Here is a 19,062-nt window from a genome sequence, read left to right on the forward strand (position 1 = left end):
AGTGTGATTAGATCAGAGGAGAACGTTTCAAAGTTTGCTCTGAACAGTGGACTCCACCCACTGGTTATAGTGCCTTGACTATAAGTGTGACATCATCAGCTGCCACATTTCACACCTTTCACAAGGCTTCCCCTGGTGACACATCAAAGAACCCTGCATCCCATTCATTTGACGATAATGATGTCACTTTTGCACTCCTGTGTGATGATGTCACAGTAACCAAATTTGGGTTGCCGGATTTTATTTTATTTATTTATTTATCTCTGAAAAAAGTAAATAACCTGATTTAAGGAACATTGGATTCCTTTTTAAAATCATTCAATCTTATTTTTTAGGTGTGTGTGTGTGTTGGGGCGGTTGCCCTCCTTCCATTGTCCCACCCTAACTCCCTCTTCCATGTTAAAAAAAAATGTAAAATAATTGTAATTTAATTGCAATGAGAAAAAAAATGCAGGTTCCTGTAATCGTAATTGAACATGGATAATTGAAAACGTAATTGTCACTGAAAAATGTAATTGACCCCAACCCTGGTGCGTGCGTGCGCGCAGCGTGTGTGTGTGTTCTCTTAAGCTCTGGTTAAGGTGACGTGTCTGTAAAGGTCTCCTCCTCCTCCTCCACATCCACACACAGTAGAATAACCTCCTCCTCAGTCAACAGGCAGCTCACCATGGGCAGTAAGTATTACACGTACACGTCAGCTAAACTCAGTCTACATTCTGTGAGCATGAAACGCGTACCACTTTATTCGTTTTAAACAACTATGTTAGCTAAAGCTGTGATCTCTGACTGTTAATAGGTGACTGTTACCTCCGGGGCGCTAGTCTACCGCTAAACAGTGGCTTTTCTATCATACTACAAACATGTTAAGAATGTATTTGTTTTACTTAACAAAGAGCTTTTCTTGCTATGTATTGGGTGTTTTCTATCGGTATTATAGGCTCCGTCGTGGTGTAAAGAGCTTAAACCTGGATGCTAACCTGTTAGCCACTCATTCAAAGACGCCGACAGCGTAGTGATGACGACGCATTAGCTTCTGCTGCTACTGCTACTCTCACTTCACTCACCCTGCTGTGAACACATGGCCACAGTTATACTATTCAGCTCCAAATAAATATCACCGAGTGTTTAATCTTAAAACACATTTTGTCCTACTTGTGTGCTATGAATTTAAACCAGCTTCCACTTCGTCTCTGGTTAGCTGCCACGTCCCAGTGACTAGCAGTGCTACTGCTCTCCGTCGGCTCACTACTTCAATTCTGTTTCTGTTGTTTGTTTGTTTTCCAGTCAAATTTTTAGAGGTAATAAAGCCATTCTGTGCGGTGCTGCCAGAAATCCAGAAACCAGAGAGAAAGGTGTGTGTTTTTCCACTGCACTGCCATTGTCACAGCACCTCTGCTCTGACAGGTGTAAACTAATAACTGTTGTGCTTTATGAACAGATTCAGTTCAGAGAGAAGGTGCTATGGACAGCCATCACTCTCTTCATCTTTCTGGTGTGCTGCCAGGTAAAGTCACTGCTCAGCGCTCTTATTTACTCCTGAAACAATTTTGTTTTCTTTTAAATGTAAATAATAATACATAATGTACAGCATGAAAATGCTCCTTAGAATAGGTAGCATTACAGGGAATAAAGGTTTGTGGAGCAAACCACTGACAACTTTTTTTTTTTTTTTTTTTTACAATCAAGTATTCCATTATGTGATCAAGCACTAATAATGACACACCTTGAAAATGTAAAGTTCTGTTTTACAGCATGTACATTTTGGATTTATTTTGAGTTATGTTTAACTTATTTGTGTAAGTTAAGTATATTTGTAAGCGCAATATTACTACATATTATATATCTGCATTTCTAAATTTTTTTATGATATTCTAATTTAAACACAAAATATTTCCCCCAGACATTACATCTTTAAATTCCAAAGTAAACAGTGAAAGTAAATATTTGTTATTTAAATAATTTTGCCCTCTAGTAGTGGTTTGCAGCTGCTTTTTAAAGCAAATAATCCTCATTCATTGTGGAACGTGGAAATAAAAGGTTATGCATCAATGCTGTATTCTAGAGCGGGGCGGTATGACTAAAAATGTATATCACGACATTTTTCAAAATTCTAACGGTTTCACGGTTTTTTTCATGCATAATCAGGTGTTCACAGCATTTTCTACTGATTGAGAGATGAATTACTGCAGTAGATTGACTTAGGGTGGTCTATTTTACTGTCATGATGAGTGAATATTGTAGAATAAAGTAAATAATAATTGTTGAGGATTGATACCTCTGATTGCTGATTTTAGCCTAACTGACCACTGCAGGGCTCCGATCAGAGAGCACACGAGACATCAGATGAATATTGACTGTTTACTGAGGAACTGTATGTGCACAGCGATGCATCTGGTACAGAGTAGCAGTTTCTAGAAATGTACAACAAGAAATAAAAGACTAAATTAACATTGTGTACTACATTATGTACTACAATAAATCAAAATGCTGTAAATAAACACTCACAATAAGTAGAGATTACATTTGTCAATATTAACCTCATAATATATAATGAAACCACACAGCATATAAATGGAAGCTGGAAACAATCTGAGGCTAACACATTTACCAACCAACTCTGTTAGCTTAAACAATGCTAAATCACAATCCTGCTGAAGAGTGAAAACTCACATTTTGAAGAATGCAAAATACACACCAGGAACTAAACAACACTATCAGAAAAGGTAAGTAACATGTATATATTCATTTCCCATCACTATGAACATAACTTACATCATCAGTGACTGCTGCACCACTGCAAACATTTCCACAGTCCAACGTAGTGAGAAAAGGGAAACACAACATAGACACCTTTCAAAATAAGAGCGCACATTTCAAAATAAAAGCATCAGTACACATTAGTCTACAACTTGAAGAATTCTTAACAGCCGCCCCCACATTTGCTTGAAAATGTGTAAGACCGGGGATTCTTCAAGTGTCTTTGATGTCATCCTGAAGGTCAGGAAGTTTAATAAGTCGAGCAACTGGTCTTACGTAAACTTTATCCTTAACCTTGACCTCTGCTGTTCTGATACATCCATCTGGGCTAGCGACAGCCTTGATGACTCTCCCGATGGACCAGTGAGCTCTTGGAAGTGATGGGTCAACGATTAGTACGACAGAGTCCAAAGTGATGTTCTTTGATGACCTTTGCCACTTTTGCCGAGTCTGGAGGGTTGGTAAGTAGTTCCTCGTGAAGTGAAGCCAGAACTGATCCACCAGTGCTTGGCAATGTCGCCATCGTCGCCGCCCCATACCAACTGGAGCATAGACCACCTGAGGCAGAGCTGCATCCCGCCGCCCCATTAGGAGGATGTTCGGAGTAATGGGGTCCAAATCGGCCACATCAGCTGACACGTATCCCAGTGGCTTTGAGTTTAAGATCCCCTCCACTTCCACTAGAACTGTATACAGGACATCCTCTGTGACAGACTGACTGCCCACTGCAACTTGAAGGCCAGATTTAACCGACCGCACCTCTCTCTCCCACGCTCCACCAAAGTGCGGAGCATTTGGTGGGTTGAACTTGAAATCGATCTGATATACTTCCAGCTGTTCTTTCAGTCGTGGTTCCATTGTGGCGAAGGCCTCCCGAAGTTCTCGCTCTGCACCACGAAAGTTAGTACCACAGTCTGATAGCACTTCCTTTGGACGACCCCGCCGGGCGATGAATCGACGCAGAGCGAGGAGGAAGGCATCGACATCCATGGAGTTCAGAAGCTCAAGGTGTACTGCACGTGTTGTGAGACACTTGAAAATCACGCCCCAGCGCTTCTCTGTCCGTCTACCTATCTTCACCAGGTAAGGCCCAAAGCAGTCGACACCAGTTGAATAGAATGGCGGACAAAGCAGTCTGAGGCGTTGTGGGGGAAGATCTGCCATCTGTGGCACCTTTGGTTGCGCTCTCCAACGCTGACAAGTTGAACAATTGAGTTGGTGGTGTCGGATGGCCTGACGTCCTCGTATGATCCAATACTGTCTCCTCAACTCCGCATAGACTCGTTCTGTACCGGGGTGTAAGAGATGTTCATCCATGTCCTTGATGAGGAGTTTCACTGCAGGATGCCTTGAATCCAGCACAACTGGATGAATCTCACCGATACTTAGATTCTGCAGTCTTCGCAACCTTCCCCCCACACGAATGAGACCAGTTTCATCATCCCACTCTGGAGCAAGGTTGATGAGACGACTGTGAGTTGGGACAGGTTTCTGTGCTTTAAGCGCTGCAACTTCCTCAGAGAAGCTATGAGCTTGACACCCTCTCAACAACAGTACCTCTGCATCTCTACGACTGAGGGGCTGATCATGTTCTTGATCTGTGGCCGCCCCGTGAGCTCGTTGAGTTGCCTCCACCAGCTTCTCCCATGAGCTATGCTGACTAGAATCAGGAATGCTGTTATTGGACTCCACGGCCGTGAAGCAACAAAGGGTGATACCTTTAAGTTCAGACAAGCCTCCTGTCGTAGTTTGCTTAGGCTTCGTCGGCCAGTGTTCTGTGCTTTGCTTGAGATACAGGGGGCCTTGACTCCAGCGACCATGTTCTGCAAGATCCAACAGTGGCTTTCCCCTGGTTATGTCATCGGCCGGATTGTTTAGACTGTCCACGTAGCGCCAGGACCTTCGGTCAGTCAGCTCCTGTATTTCTGACACCCGAGTTCCGACAAACACCTTATAACGACAGGAATCGGATTGTAGCCACTCCAATACGGTGGTAGAGTCAGACCACAGGACTGTTTGTCGGAGAGGGAGTGACATCTCAGTTTCTATGAGCTTGGCGAGTTGAGCTCCGGCTAGTGCTGCGCAGAGCTCCAAGCGGGGAATAGACTGTTGCCTTTTCGGAGCAACTCTGGATCTTGCCATCACGAAGGAGGTGTGAATAGTGTCACCTGCATAGACTGTAAGGTATGCGACTGCTCCATATGCTTGCTCCGAGGCATCACAAAATACATGAGGTCGCACTTGACACTGTACCTTCTACTGGGACAGGTGAGTAACAACGGGGTATGGATACACTGCTGAGGTGCTTCAGCTCACTCTCCCAGTTTTCCCAGGCTTCTCTGAGGACAGGCGGTAGGTCAGGATCATCCCAGCCCCCTTTTTTTGGACCAGAACTGCTGTATAAGCACCTTGGCTCGGGTTGTGAATGGCACCATGAACCCTAATGGGTCATATTGACTGGCTAACACTTGATACGCTGTCCTCATTGTCAGCGTAGAATGTTCAATTATCCTGTACTGATAGCTAAGGGTATCAGCTGCACAGTTCCACCTCAGGCCCAAGGTGGGTTCAAGCGGGTCAGTACGGCTCTGGCTCAGCCACTGCTCCGTAGCTGAGGATCTTGCGTCGGTTGGAAGGTGAGTGATCACCGTGGATTGATTACTGGCCCATTGCCTGAGGTCAAACCCTCCTTCTGCCAGTAAGGTGCGCAACTGGTCGACTCTCTGCCTGGCTGTCGATATAGTGGGAAAACTCTCCAGGCAATTGTCAACGTAGAAGCTCTGCTGTACCGACTGTAGCACTTCAGGATGGGTGTCCTGGTGATTACGAGCATGTTGCTGAAGCGCAAAATGGCACAGCACGGGCTGCTTGTTGTACCAAATGGCAACACCTGCCACTCGTACACATCTGGTTGGTCTTCACAACGCAGGTCCCTCCAGATGAACCGGAGGAGTGGTCTGTACTCAGGTAGCAGGCTGATTTGATGAAACATTGCACGAATGTCGCTGCTTACTGCTACTTGGTGTTGCCTAAAGCGAAGGAGGACCCCAACCAGTGATGGACCCAGCGTAGGCCCAGGCAGGAGCTGTTCGTTTAGGGAGACATCTTGGAACCGAAATGAACAGTCGAAGACCAGGCGTGGTTTGTTGTTGTGGCACACCAGATGATGGGGTAAGTACCATGCTTCTGCAGACTGTCCTACATCTTTCGGGTGGAGCTTCTTTACATACCCCGCTTTGATGAGTTTGTTGATCTCAGCTGAGTAGATTGCTGCTTTCTTCTCCGGATCCCTCTTGAGCCGTCTCTCTGTGGCCCTCAGATGAGCCATGAACTGAGTGTGCAGAGCCATTGAGTTTAGGTGATCCTGGTTTCCTCAAGAGTGGGGTTGCGTACCGGCAGACTCCTCCCTCTTTGATTCGCTGTGTTTTGGTTCCAGGAGGCTTATGGCGACCTGGTCCTCACGAGAGCGAACGACCAATTTCTCATTTCGGAAGGGCAAAAACATCAAGTTGCCACAATCTTTCGACGTTTCGGTAGAGAAGGTCATCTGGGCTAACGACTGAAGTGAAGAGACACTGCTGCACCGGTGATTGCTCTGGTATGCACTTCTCTGCACCTTGCAGGGCCCATCCCAGGACAGTGTGGATGGCTATGGGTCCACCATTAGACCCTCTGCGGATTGGTTCCGTGCCGTGATGAGGTGTACATGATCAGAACCGAGTAACACTAGTGGCCGTACATTTTGGAAGGCTGCAGCGGTATACCTCGCAGGTGGGAGTGTCGTCTTTGAAGCATCTGTACAGGGTAGGTTTGTTCTACTAAATCTAGACTGTGGCGTAAATGCTCCCTGAACTTGTACTGCCTCCGTGGGTTGGCTCTGGAGGAGATCTGGAAATTGACCTTTGAACCCTGAAGATGTGTGACGTCTGTGCGTACTGTGCGTAGGGTGAGGGTCTCTGACTCTCCATTCAGCTGAAGCAGCTGGACAGCTGCTGGTAAGATCATAGTGCGCTGTGCGCCATCGTCTAACACAGCGAAAGTTTCCACTGAATTAGAATTGTTGTGCAGCAAGACTGGAACCACCTTCAGGAGCACTTTGCTGGTCGTTATACTGGGTGTCAAGTAGACTCGGCTCTCTGAGGCTCTTGGCTGTAGGTCGGTAGCGCGACACTGAGCGACATTGTGAAGCACTTGGAGATGGATGTCACCGCAGTCGCTACAGGGTTTCTTGAGGTTGCAAGACTCAGGTGTGTGAGTACGAGCGCATCTCCAGCAACGTTTCCCTTCTGTTATCCATCTGTCCAGCTCTGTTGTTGATTTCACTTTAATGCTGGGACATCTGCTGATGTAATGTTCTTTGCTGTCACAGAAGAGACAGTGCACTTTGAAAGGTTTCTTGCCACCAAATGATGTGGGTTTATTGGGGGTGTTTGACTGAGTGGGCTCTGCTCCATGGTACACAGCTACGCTCTGACTTTTGCCCCTATATGGGATTTTCTCCTTCTCGTTGCTTGCAGGTTTCTCCAGTTGGTAGCGCTGCACTAGTCTGTTTGATAGACGCTGCTGCTGAGCTTTACCTTGAAGCCAACTATTCAAGTCTTGGAGGTTGTAGGGATTGAGGCTTGTGGTGTTGAGCTTTCCCTGTATCTGAAGGTATTCAATGAACCCATCCCTGTGATATTTGGGCAGCTTACTAAGTAGGCGGTCAACATGTGAGCAGCAGTTGAGCTCCATCCCTTGAGGTCCCTCCAGGGAGAGTAGCATACTAACTAGGAGATGGACTCTGAGAGCGAAGCTCTGGAAAGTGCGTGCATCTCCAGACTTCACATCAGGTGTAGTGAGGATAGCTGCTATTTCACTCTGTGCTAACTGATGTGGCTGGCCGTACTGGAGCTGTAGTGCTTGCATGGCTGCAGTGTAGGGAAAGGGGGCATGTCGACATGACTGACCAATCATCTGTGCCTCAGGGAGTTTGAGGTGTTCGAGTAACACATGGTATTTGTATTTTTCAGTCAGTTCAGGATAAGGTTTCGAGCAGGTTGTCCAAGGCTAACTTCAGGTTGGCAATTCCCTTTCACTATCTGTAGTGAAATCTGGAATTTTGGGTTTGGGCACACCATATATGGAGCGTGGTTGTGTGCTAAAGTTATGTGGGGCTATGGCCTGGCTGGCTGGAAACTGTGACTGAACAGCTGCAGGGATATTACGCATTCCTGAGGCAGGTGGAAGAGTCTGGGGTGCAACTACCGATGCTGGCACAGGTACATAATGAGGCAGGCTATAAGTTGAGGGGGCTTGAGATGGGGGAAGTCTCTGATATAAAGCTGGAGGTGTGGGATTGTAAGACAGGGCTGTTTTGGTTAACAGCTGTGGTACCTGAGGCTGGTGCATATAGGAAACTCCATCCTCACAGCGATACAGCTCCGTCATCTGGGGCTGTAGAGGGACTGGCTTTATGAGGTGTCTTTGTGCCGAGGTTGGAGTTATCGCTCCCGCAGAGATGGTTGAATAGGGGGAGTGTGGGTGTTCTGGAGGGACTGGATGCAATGGCGTAAATGCAGATCTCGCTCTTTTCGCTTGTTATGATAGAGGTGTAGTCTCTCGGTCCAGCTTCTCCCTCTAATGGTTGAAATCATATTTGGTGTATGTCTTTCAATGTGAGACTCCATGTTTGAACCTGCCCTCTCTGCTGGAGGGGAGTAGCTCAGAGGGTGAACACAGGTAAGGGTGTGAAGTGGAGACTGACTTTGTACTTGAGTGGGCATGGAACCCTTCACGTTGCAAGCCTCATCATTCTCCTCTTCTTCTCGCAGGAATGATGTGATGTGCCCTAGTAGTTCTTGACGACGACGTTGTCGATGTTCATATTGACGGAGTTTGTGTGTGACTTCAGCTATCTCCGCTCTTTCCTCCTCCTCACTTCCTGGATAAAGATTCAATGAGTTGTTTCAGTGATGTGGTGCTCAGTGGGTCACCTGAGTTAGAGCTACGTGAGGCTCCGCTTGCACCAAGATGAGAAGTTGCATCTGCTTGTCCACTGTCTGCTGCGGCCGCTGCTCCTCTCTGCTCCTCACGTTCTCCATTGTCAGGGTGGGAGGAAGGGGCAGGCCTACTAGGATTGTAGGCAAGGATGTACTGCTCTAGATGCTAGGTGTGCGGCGCTGTCTCACTTGTCGCTCTCGTACCTCCATATGAGGGGATGGTCATTGTATCGTCTTCTGATGACATATTCTGCGGTAGTCAATTATCCGGCTCGAAGGACCTTTGTTGAGGATTGATACCTCTGATTGCTGATTTTAGCCTAACTGACCACTGCAGGGCTCCGATCAGAGAGCACACGAGACATCAGATGAATATTGACTGTTTACTGAGGACTGTATGTGCACAGCGATGCATCTGGTACAGAGTAGCAGTTTCTAGAAATGTACAACAAGAAATAAAAGACTAAATTAACATTGTGTACTACATATGTACTACAATAAATCAAAATGCTGTAAATAACACTCACAATAAGTAGAGATTACATTTGTCAATATTAACCTCATAATATATAATGAAACCACACAGCATATAAATGGAAGCTGGAAACAATCTGAGGCTAACACATTTACCAACCAACTCTGTTAGCTTAAACAATGCTAAATCACAATCCTGCTGAGAGTGAAAACTCACATTTTGAAGAATGCAAAATACACACCAGGAACTAAACAACACTATCAGAAAAGGTAAGTAACATGTATATATTCATTTCCCATCACTATGAACATAACTTACATCATCAGTGACTGCTGCACCACTGCAAACATTTCCACAGTCCAACGTAGTGAGAAAAGGGGAAACACAACATAGACACCTTTCAAAATAAGAGCGCACATTTCAAAATAAAAGCATCAGTACACATTAGTCTACAACTTGAAGAATTCTTAACAATAATAATATTACAATACACAAAAACATAACTAAAAATTATAAAAAGTAACACCAAAAATACACATAAATGACACCAAAAACTCAAAATCACAACAAATATACACAGAATGACATAAAAAAAAAAAACCACAAAATGACAACAGGAATACACAGTTGGAGAATAATTTTAAAAAATGCACACAAAATAATAGAAAAATATGGCAAATATACACAAATCAAGTAAAAAAAAACACACACACAAAAGGACTCCAAAAACACACTAACACAGCAAAACACATATTTACTCAAAAACACACAAAAGATGACTAAAAAAATAGTAAATAACTACATATAAATTACACCAAAAGCACAACATAACCACTCAAAATTAGACAACAGTTTAAACTCACTGACTCCAAAAGCCCACGTAATAACCAAATAAATAAATAAGATGACTGAAAAAAGACACTAAACAACAACAAAAACACAAAAAACACTACTTACTTGTTATTATAATTTTATTATAGAATTGATTTAGAATAAGAAACGCGGTTTTCTGAACGTTGTGTAATCAAGTATGGCGGTATGTTAAAAATTCATATCATAATGAAAATATTCACCGCTATTCGGTATGAACCGGTATACCGCCCAGCACTACTGTATTCTTAAAAAAAAAAATGAACCACCAAACTTTGATATGAATTGGTAAAGAAAACAATAAGAGGAAATTAAAATCTTGTAGATTCAGTAGATTTTAGGTGCTACTTCTAGTCAATGTTAAAAGTCTATTTAACTAACTAACATACTGTTTCTCACCTGCACAGTTCGTTTTTTATTTTTTGTAAAAATGAGTGAGAAAACTTTATATTGGGGAACATTTTTTGCTTTACTAGTTTGGAGTATGACACACGTTTGGTGTGAGGGTGAGAGGAACATTAGGGACATGTTTAGGGGACTATCAGAAGACTCACAAAAATGAATCCCTATTTTATAAAATTTAAAATAAGGATAAACTTGAACAGGTTTTGATTTGATTAAAGTAGTGATTTCAGTGTTTGACTTGGCCACAGACTGTAAAGTGAGCACCATGCTGTAATATTTTACAACCAGGTAATATTGAATAATATTAAATATTGGCCCGCCATGGAAATGCTTCAGTAATTGAGGAATTGTAATATTCTTCTACGTTTTGTATCTTGACAACAAAGTCACTTTCTGTGTGATGGTAGTCAGCCAATCGTATTGTTCTCACACAGTGTGATAACTCTGCTCCTACAGATTCCTCTTTTTGGCATCATGTCGTCAGACTCTGCCGATCCTTTCTATTGGATGAGAGTCATTTCTGGCCTCAAACAGAGGGTATGTGTCAGTAAATGTTGTAAATGAGAACGTGTGTGTTGTCCTGCTGGTGTAAACCACTGTGACCGTGTCTCCAGGTACTCTGATGGAGTTGGGCATCTCTCCTATCGTCACCTCGGGGCTGATATGCAGCTGCTAGCCGGAGCGAAGATCATTGAAGTTGGAGACACACCAAGGGACAGGGCTTGTTCAACGGAGCTCAGAAATGTGAGAGCAAAGATCACCAGATATAAAGTCATGAAACTGTAAAAAACATCCCTGACTTATTATTCTTTTAGTGTTGGGATGATCATCACCATCGGACAGGCTATTGTTTACGTGATGACTGGCATGTATGGAGACCCATCAGAAATGGGTGCAGGGATCTGTCTGCTCATTATCATTCAGGTGAGAATATTAAGCCTTTAAGTTTAATCAGCTGCTTTTACTATTATTGGGAAAGTGTGTATGTGTAAGTTTTCTTCCTTTTGTCCCAAAGGTTGTAAAGTTGTATAAAACGGTTGCCATAGAAAAGAGATGGAAATTTGGAATAGATGCATAGTTTTTAAATGTTTGCCCTAAAGTTGATAATACTGTTTGGATCAGCATTGCATTCTTTGCTTCCACCATGTTACCAAATACCAGTGGTTTTTAAATGCATGGGCCTTAGATTGGTCATTCCTGTTGGGAAAAATCGTTCTGATTTAAAGCAGATATAGAAAACTTTTATCACTGCAGGGGCTACAAAAATATGATCATCTGGGAAACATCAACATTCCTGTCAGCATTAAGAAAAATGACCAATCTGAGCATTAATACAGGAAAAAACAAGGGGTTTTGTGTTTTTATTCAGAGTTATAAGGGGGATATAGGTTTGAGCTCCGTTAAAGGGGACAGCTTTTCTCAGAAACAGTTTAAGGTAGGATAACCAACTTTGGTGTGTGGTTTCAGGGTATCAATACCTTGATGGAGTTTGAAAATGAGAAGCGCGCAATTTTTTGGAGTTATTGCCCTTGTTCCGTTTTAATTTTAAACGGTGCATTGTTGGAATGTCCCTGCTAAATACATGTTTTTTTAATTTTTTTAAAGCATTTATGCAATTGTAATGTTCTAATTTTAGTGAGGTTAGTAACAGCTTTTCTTAGAAACCGTTTAAGATAGTTAGTAATTTTATATGATGTGATAATATTTTCTTATGTATACATCTAACTTCTTAGATTTAGGACATTTAGGAAAACGTTGAGTTATAATTAGGGGTGTCCCGATATCGATTATTATCATTTTTTTCTTCAATTCATTTTTTATTTATTTTATTCAATTGTAGAATACTGTAGATATTTTGTTGAAGGTTATGTAACCAATTGGTTAATAATAAATGGGTCAGTTGTTTTCATACTGTTGCTGACTATTGTTCTCTGTTTGAGTGACATCACTTGATCAAGCCTTTTCTAACATTCCACACTACAAAATAAGTATTTTTTTTATTAAAGAAAAGAGAGGGGAAAAAAAAAAGTATGTATGATTCACGCTGATATCGGATCAATATCGGTATTGGCCGATACGCAAGGCTGCAATATCGGTATCATATCTGAAATGAAAAAGTGGTATCGGGACATCCCTAGTGACAACCAATCTGACGGGGGATGTTGATGACTGTCTTCTTGTTTTGTGTGTTTTTGTTGTTGGTGTATATTTGAGTCATTTTGTTTTCTTTTCTTTTGGGGGCACAATTAGAGCGAGGTCCATTAGCTTATTTAGATTATTGTTGTGATGAATGCCTTTACAATTTCAATAGTACTTGTATAATACAGTTATTTATTACATTTGGCTTTTTTTTTTTATCATATATTGTGTACTTTATTGATTTTTTTTGAGTAGTCAATTTTAGTGGCTATGATTTCTCTAAAGGTGTTGCTCTCATATGGAAGGCAGACCAACTACATGATGGTGTAAAATACTTGTTTTCTTGCAGCTGTTTGTTGCCGGCCTGATTGTGCTTCTGTTGGATGAGCTGCTACAAAAAGGTTACGGTCTTGGATCAGGAATCTCCCTGTTTATCGCCACCAACATCTGTGAGACCATCGTGTGGAAGGCCTTCAGCCCAACAACTGTGAACACTGGCAGAGGTGAGAAGTCACTGAATGGTACAAAGGGGTATTTCATAAAACCCAGCTCAGGGTTGAGGCCAGGTTTAACCTGAGAGTCCGGCTCCGTTAAGCCGGTTTCAAACTGGAACTGCGGTTTCATCATAGAGAAAACATCTTGGTTACCATAGTAACACAGTCCGTGGGTCAAACCTGCACCCGACCAGGTTTAAGCAGCAGGCTTGGCTTAAGCTGCAAGACACACTCTCATGAAACCACGTCATCATTATTTAAGTCATTTAGAGATGCTTTAAAACACTCAACAAATATCTGCAAAAGTTAAAAGGATCTCAAGAGGACTTCTGTTATACTTTTTTTTTTTTTTTTTAAATACCTCTTTAATGCAGTATTTTAAAAGGAAATTAAACAGAATATCATGGTAAATGTTTAAATAGAACATAGAATCATTGTTGCGTGTTTAATGTGTACCATATTTTTAATGAGATGATTAGTCTCCATGTGTTTAAACCATCAGTAATAATGTCTATATAATGATGCGTGCGTATCCATCGCCTTCGTTTACCTCACGGTATAAATGTCCGTTTATTGATCAGATATTAATACTGAGAAAGCTGTGGATATACAGAGAGAGAGGCTGTTCAGGGACAGTCACAGGGCAGAGTGAAGGCTCCCCGATGACTAAAATACACCATCGCTTTTCGGGATGTGCACGCAGTACACGTTGCTCAGTGCTCACCTGAAGTGTCTGCAGTGTTGGATGTGACATCCAGCGGCGCACACAGCACCACTGAGCTGCTCCCTCTGTTCATTTGAATTTAACGTTTATTGCTGAGTTCATCAAACACTCACAAGTCTCATTAATTATATATCATTTAATTGTGAGTTACAGCATCTCTTTTATTAAACGCTGACAGGTGTTAAACTTATCAAACTCACATGATCAGTGTGTGGTCACATGCTTCAGTTGGTTTATATAATACATTGACAAAATAACACCATGTTTAACCCTTTACTACTATTAAAATGTTCAAACCACAGAAACTTTTTTTTTCACATGTCCGTCATTTATTCTCACTGTTCAGTAACAGATTACATCACATCCTGTTGGTCTCAGCATTGGTTTCTATTGGCTGCTTGTTCATCGTAAAGGCTGCAGCGCATGCGCCTTCATGTCTATAATCATTAAATCTGTGATCGATTTCGTGGGTCTTTTGAAGACGAGCACTTAAGCTAAACGCCATCATCTGATTGGCTCAGCTGGAGAGCTCCAGGCTGAGAAGAGTTTGAAGGAATGATTAAAGCCAGCATGGTCACGGACAGCTTAGCTAAACCAGGTTTAAACCATAGGCCTGGGTCTTTTAAGAACACTATGATGAAACTCCCCAGGATTGTATGCTCTTTGTTGTTCAATTAAATGTTAAACTTTTTTCATATTGCAGGCACTGAGTTTGAGGGAGCCATCATCGCACTTTTCCATCTGCTCGCTACAAGGACGGACAAAATCCGTGCCCTGAGAGAGGCGTTCTACAGACAGAACCTGCCTAACCTCATGAACCTCCTCGCTACCATCTTTGTTTTTGCTGTAGTGATATACTTCCAGGTAAGTTTTAGCTCTTGTAAATCTAAAAGTCAGTTGTAATCCAACTTTTCCTGACATGTGATGTTGGGGTTTGTCCTAAATATTGACATTGATGTTGTTCTCTCAGGGATTCAGGGTTGATCTACCCATCAAATCAGCTCGCTACCGTGGCCAGTACAACACCTATCCCATCAAGCTCTTTTACACCTCCAACATTCCCATCATCCTGCAATCTGCTCTGGTCTCCAACTTGTACGTCATCTCCCAGATGCTCTCCACACGCTTCAGTGGGAACTTTCTGGTGAACCTGCTGGGAACTTGGTCTGTAAGTACACATTATGTTCATTTATTTGTGAACATCTGGTCTTGATGTTTTTGCCTTTAATGTTTTATTTATAACATTTTCTTAATCTTGATCAAAATGTGTTAGCAGGACTGCTTGTGTATGTGATTTTTGTTCATTTTGTAATTATTTCTGTCAGCCTTTGTGGCAGCATTATCAAGTTAGCAAACTTGCTTTAACTCCATGTAACAGGGTGGAGTCAGTTACATTTTTCAGTTCCAATGACGTCAATAATCCACGTTCAATTCTGATTACAGTGACCAGCATTTTTCCAATTGAATTCCAATAATTTTTTTATCCTCAGAGAGTCAGTTACAATTATGTTCTTAATTAATGAAGTTAAATTACAATTAATCACAATTATTGAGCCTGAAATAAATAACCTAATAAAAGTTAACCTTCCACTTGTGTTAGCTTTCTGTTAGCATCTCTTGGTCCTAAATCAGCTCTAAAACACACTCAAAACAAATATCTATCATCTGATCTCGTTAGGCTTCCTAATCCATGAAAATATAGATTTTAATATTTTTGGTGTGGGCGTCTGAGCCTTTTCTGTGTCACTAAACCCCTCGATTTCAATTTTTTTTAAATGGTAAAATGTACGAAAGCTTGAAGCATATTTTAATAATTAACTAGATGTGTGTAGAACTGTACATAGAACTGTAACATGTTTCCCCAGTTTTGTGTTAAACTCCAATTAACAATTCTAAAAAAAATGAAATTAACAATTCCTATAGAATTTGCATGGCAATTACAATTAGAAAGTCATTTATCTGAACTTGTTTACAATTTAATTACTATTACAACAGCAAAAGATTTTTACCCCATAATTGTAATTATTAATTATGCGATTAATATTGACCCCAACCCTGCCATGTAAAATGTTGCGTAGCTAATAAAAAGTCAGATATAAGATATTGCTTTACTAGATATTGTGCGGTTAAAAGCTTAAGATGCTTGCTATTGATTATTTGATCTTGTTCCTGTCAAACTTTGCTTCTTAGCATACATTATGGAAATAATTCAGACATAATAATCCACTGAGTGTCTAATATTTAAGCTGCCGTGTTCACAGGACACGATGTCAGGTGGCCCAGCTCGTGCGTACCCTGTCGGGGGGCTCTGCTACTACTTCTCTCCTCCTGAGTCGTTCGGCTCAGTGTTAGATGACCCGGTGCACGCTGTTATCTACATTTGCTTCATGCTCGGCTCATGTGCCTTTTTCTCCAAAACCTGGATTGAAGTGTCAGGGTCTTCTGCAAAAGATGTAAGTGTGACCTTATCTCTTTTTTGGGTAAATGTAGCTTACTCTGTGTGGTGTTCAACGTGTTCTTTCTCACAGGTGGCCAAACAGCTGAAAGAGCAGCAGATGGTGATGAGGGGACACAGAGAAACCTCAATGGTCCATGAACTGAACAGGTTAGCTCACACTTAATAAATGCTAAACCACAATCAATGTCACTTCAGTGTTTCAAATGTGGTGGTGGGTTTCCCGGGGGGGTTCTTAGAATTAAACTTGATTTAGATGAGACACTGACTTCCCTGCATGTCTCGCTCTGTTACGAGGGGGATCAGTAATCACCAAAGCTAATTTATTTTTGCTATCCACACACAGTTGTGATTGTTTTCTGCCAAAACACATGACTATTTAAACTGCTATTGAGTGTGAGTCCGTCTCCCCTCCCCGCGCGGTGACGTAGGCCCGCCTTCCTCCCACCTAGTTGACATGATGGCGACAACACGCATCAACAGCAGCAGTAGCAGAAACAACAGCCTTTGATGTGCAGCGGTGATAGACTGTGGAAGCACTGCACAAAGGACGCTGACATGCTCACCTTCGTGGGTGTGTCTGTTTACTTGTCAATCACTGCAGAGAGCTTCCTGGAGGCGCGGCTTCTCCAGCTCAGTGCCGTGTCAAATTCGTCATTAAAAAATAGTGGGAACGCGTCATCAAATTGGAGCGAGGTGTTTGGGCTCACCCTGCAGTAAGAAAGGAGCAAATCACCCTCTAAGTAACGATTGAGGAAATCAATGAAAAAAACACCTTGGGCATGTGTACGAAGCCCTAATAGGACTTTACAATGTTTAAAGCACAGAAAAGTGGATTTAGCGTAATATGGGCCCTTTAAATAATAGTGTACAGGCCTATAACTGACTGGGCTGCTGAAAGAGTCAAATTAAATAATTTGATGAAGTCCAAAGAATCTTTGTGAAACATGTTGACAAACATGCTCATTTAATGCTGCTGATGTACAGTCAGGATTTTTTTGGAGTGTTGACGTGAGGGAAAAATAACCGGCTCTTGAGTGTAACTTTCATTGTTTTCGCTCCATCTCAACCTACAGCCTACAATTTACATGGACACGTTGGCCCGTTTTCAGACACTTGCGCGCTAACCGCACTGTTTGGTCGCATCATCACAACATCCTGTTTCTGCTGCGTTGTTTCGGTGGGAAAAGTGTTTTGGTCAAAAACCGAAAATGCACTTTTAAGCCTAGTCTCCCTGCAACGTTGTCTTCTCTGGCAGACAAAGTGCCTTAAAAAGCCCATCTTGCTCTTTGTTTTTATTGGCTGAGGCGTGGCATACCGCCACCATTTAGTGGCTGGCCTAATTAATCTGTGGCTGTTTCTTTTCTAAATCGATGCTTTTTTTTTTAATATATTTTAGGTACATTCCCACAGCTGCTGCCTTTGGTGGACTGTGTATTGGTGGATTATCTGTGATGGCAGACTTCCTGGGAGCCATCGGCTCCGGCACTGGTATCCTGCTCGCCGTCACCATCATCTACCAGTACTTTGAGATCTTTGTGAAAGAGCAGAGTGAAATGGGCAGCATGGGCGCCCTGCTCTTCTAGAGAAGCCATAGTTCTGCCTCTTCCTGACAGCTATAATCTATTTTAAATCTGAGACGCCTCATCGTCCTCCAACGTCTCAGCAGAAAACAGATGCTGTGAGTCGATGGCATTTAGTGTTGAAGTTTACATCAGCTCCCACTACATTTGTCACAACATCTGTACTGCGTCAGAGGTTGTTTTGTTTTTTTACTCGACGTGAGATCCTCAAGTCTTTAGTCTTTTTCAGACTGTCCATCTAAGGACTTGAGTATGCAGGCGTACTTGCTTTGGATGATGATGATCCACAGCCTGCAGTGTGCTCAGTGTTATCTGCTCTTGTATTTTTGCTCCTTTCATCTCAGTCGAGTGATTGTGTCGTTCAGAGGCTGATCTCTGTGATGCTGCATCACATGCTGTGTATGTTCCTCATCCATGACCCTGTGGCACTAATCTTTATTTGTTAAGGAGGCTGTAAGAAGACAATTAGGCTCCAGGTTAAATAAAAAAGGAATATTATACAGGATGTTTCTAGGTGCTGCCGTATTTTCAGTCATGCCTGCTCTACATCCATTTTGTTCTGATTTTTTTTTTTTTTTCTTATCACGTATAGCTCTGTACATATGCCATACATTGAACTCTTTAAATTCAAATGAATTGTAAGATAAAAGTTTGAGTATGTAAAAAGAAATGCATTTCAGAACAAGCTTCTACAAAAGACATTCTCAATAAACTTTTGTTCTAAACGTTTTCACTCTTGGTTGCTCACTGTTTATTTTGGGGAAACCTCTTATTTCACCACAGCGTGTTTTGATTTAATTATTTTCATTCGCACTCTGTCGTCATAGATGATGTCATCTATACGCGCCTCGATCAGGCTCAACCTATCAGTGATTTGATTAAATGAAAACATGTAGAATCAGCTGCGATGGAACGTTAAGTGCAGCTCTGTCCATCACAGGATTGGTCAAGCTGAAACTAGCTTTATTTTAGGATTTGTTAAGCCAACTACTTGGAAAATAGGCCTTGGGTTGCTTTTATCCTCAAGGTGACTTCAGCTTAAAACTGTTTTTCAAATAAAATATAGCTTTGCCACAGATATTACCTGTTTGCACAGGTGTCACACGTTTTATTTTAACTCATGACTTCCTAACTGAGGACCGTAGTAAACTGACCTTCACCTTTTAACCCAGTGATTAC

At 42.1% G+C, this 19,062-nt stretch overlaps 1 protein-coding gene across 1 annotated transcript; it reads left to right on the forward strand.

The window, feature by feature from the left end:
* Positions 1-566: 566 nt before the first annotated feature.
* On the forward strand, positions 567-18,616 carry LOC114463292 (protein transport protein Sec61 subunit alpha-like). Its single transcript, XM_028446767.1, is given in 13 exon segments — positions 567-674; positions 1,285-1,352; positions 1,439-1,504; positions 10,945-11,008; positions 11,088-11,147; positions 11,150-11,270; positions 11,304-11,412; positions 12,977-13,130; positions 14,549-14,709; positions 14,816-15,013; positions 16,107-16,298; positions 16,374-16,450; positions 17,700-18,616. Coding segments are annotated over 13 exon segments (1,464 nt in total). The 5' UTR covers positions 567-667; the 3' UTR covers positions 17,887-18,616.
* The last annotated feature ends 446 nt before the right edge of the window (positions 18,617-19,062 follow it).

Source organism: Gouania willdenowi, chromosome 5 (assembly GCF_900634775.1).
Source record: "Gouania willdenowi chromosome 5, fGouWil2.1, whole genome shotgun sequence".
NCBI classification, from domain to species: domain Eukaryota; kingdom Metazoa; phylum Chordata; class Actinopteri; order Blenniiformes; family Gobiesocidae; genus Gouania; species Gouania willdenowi.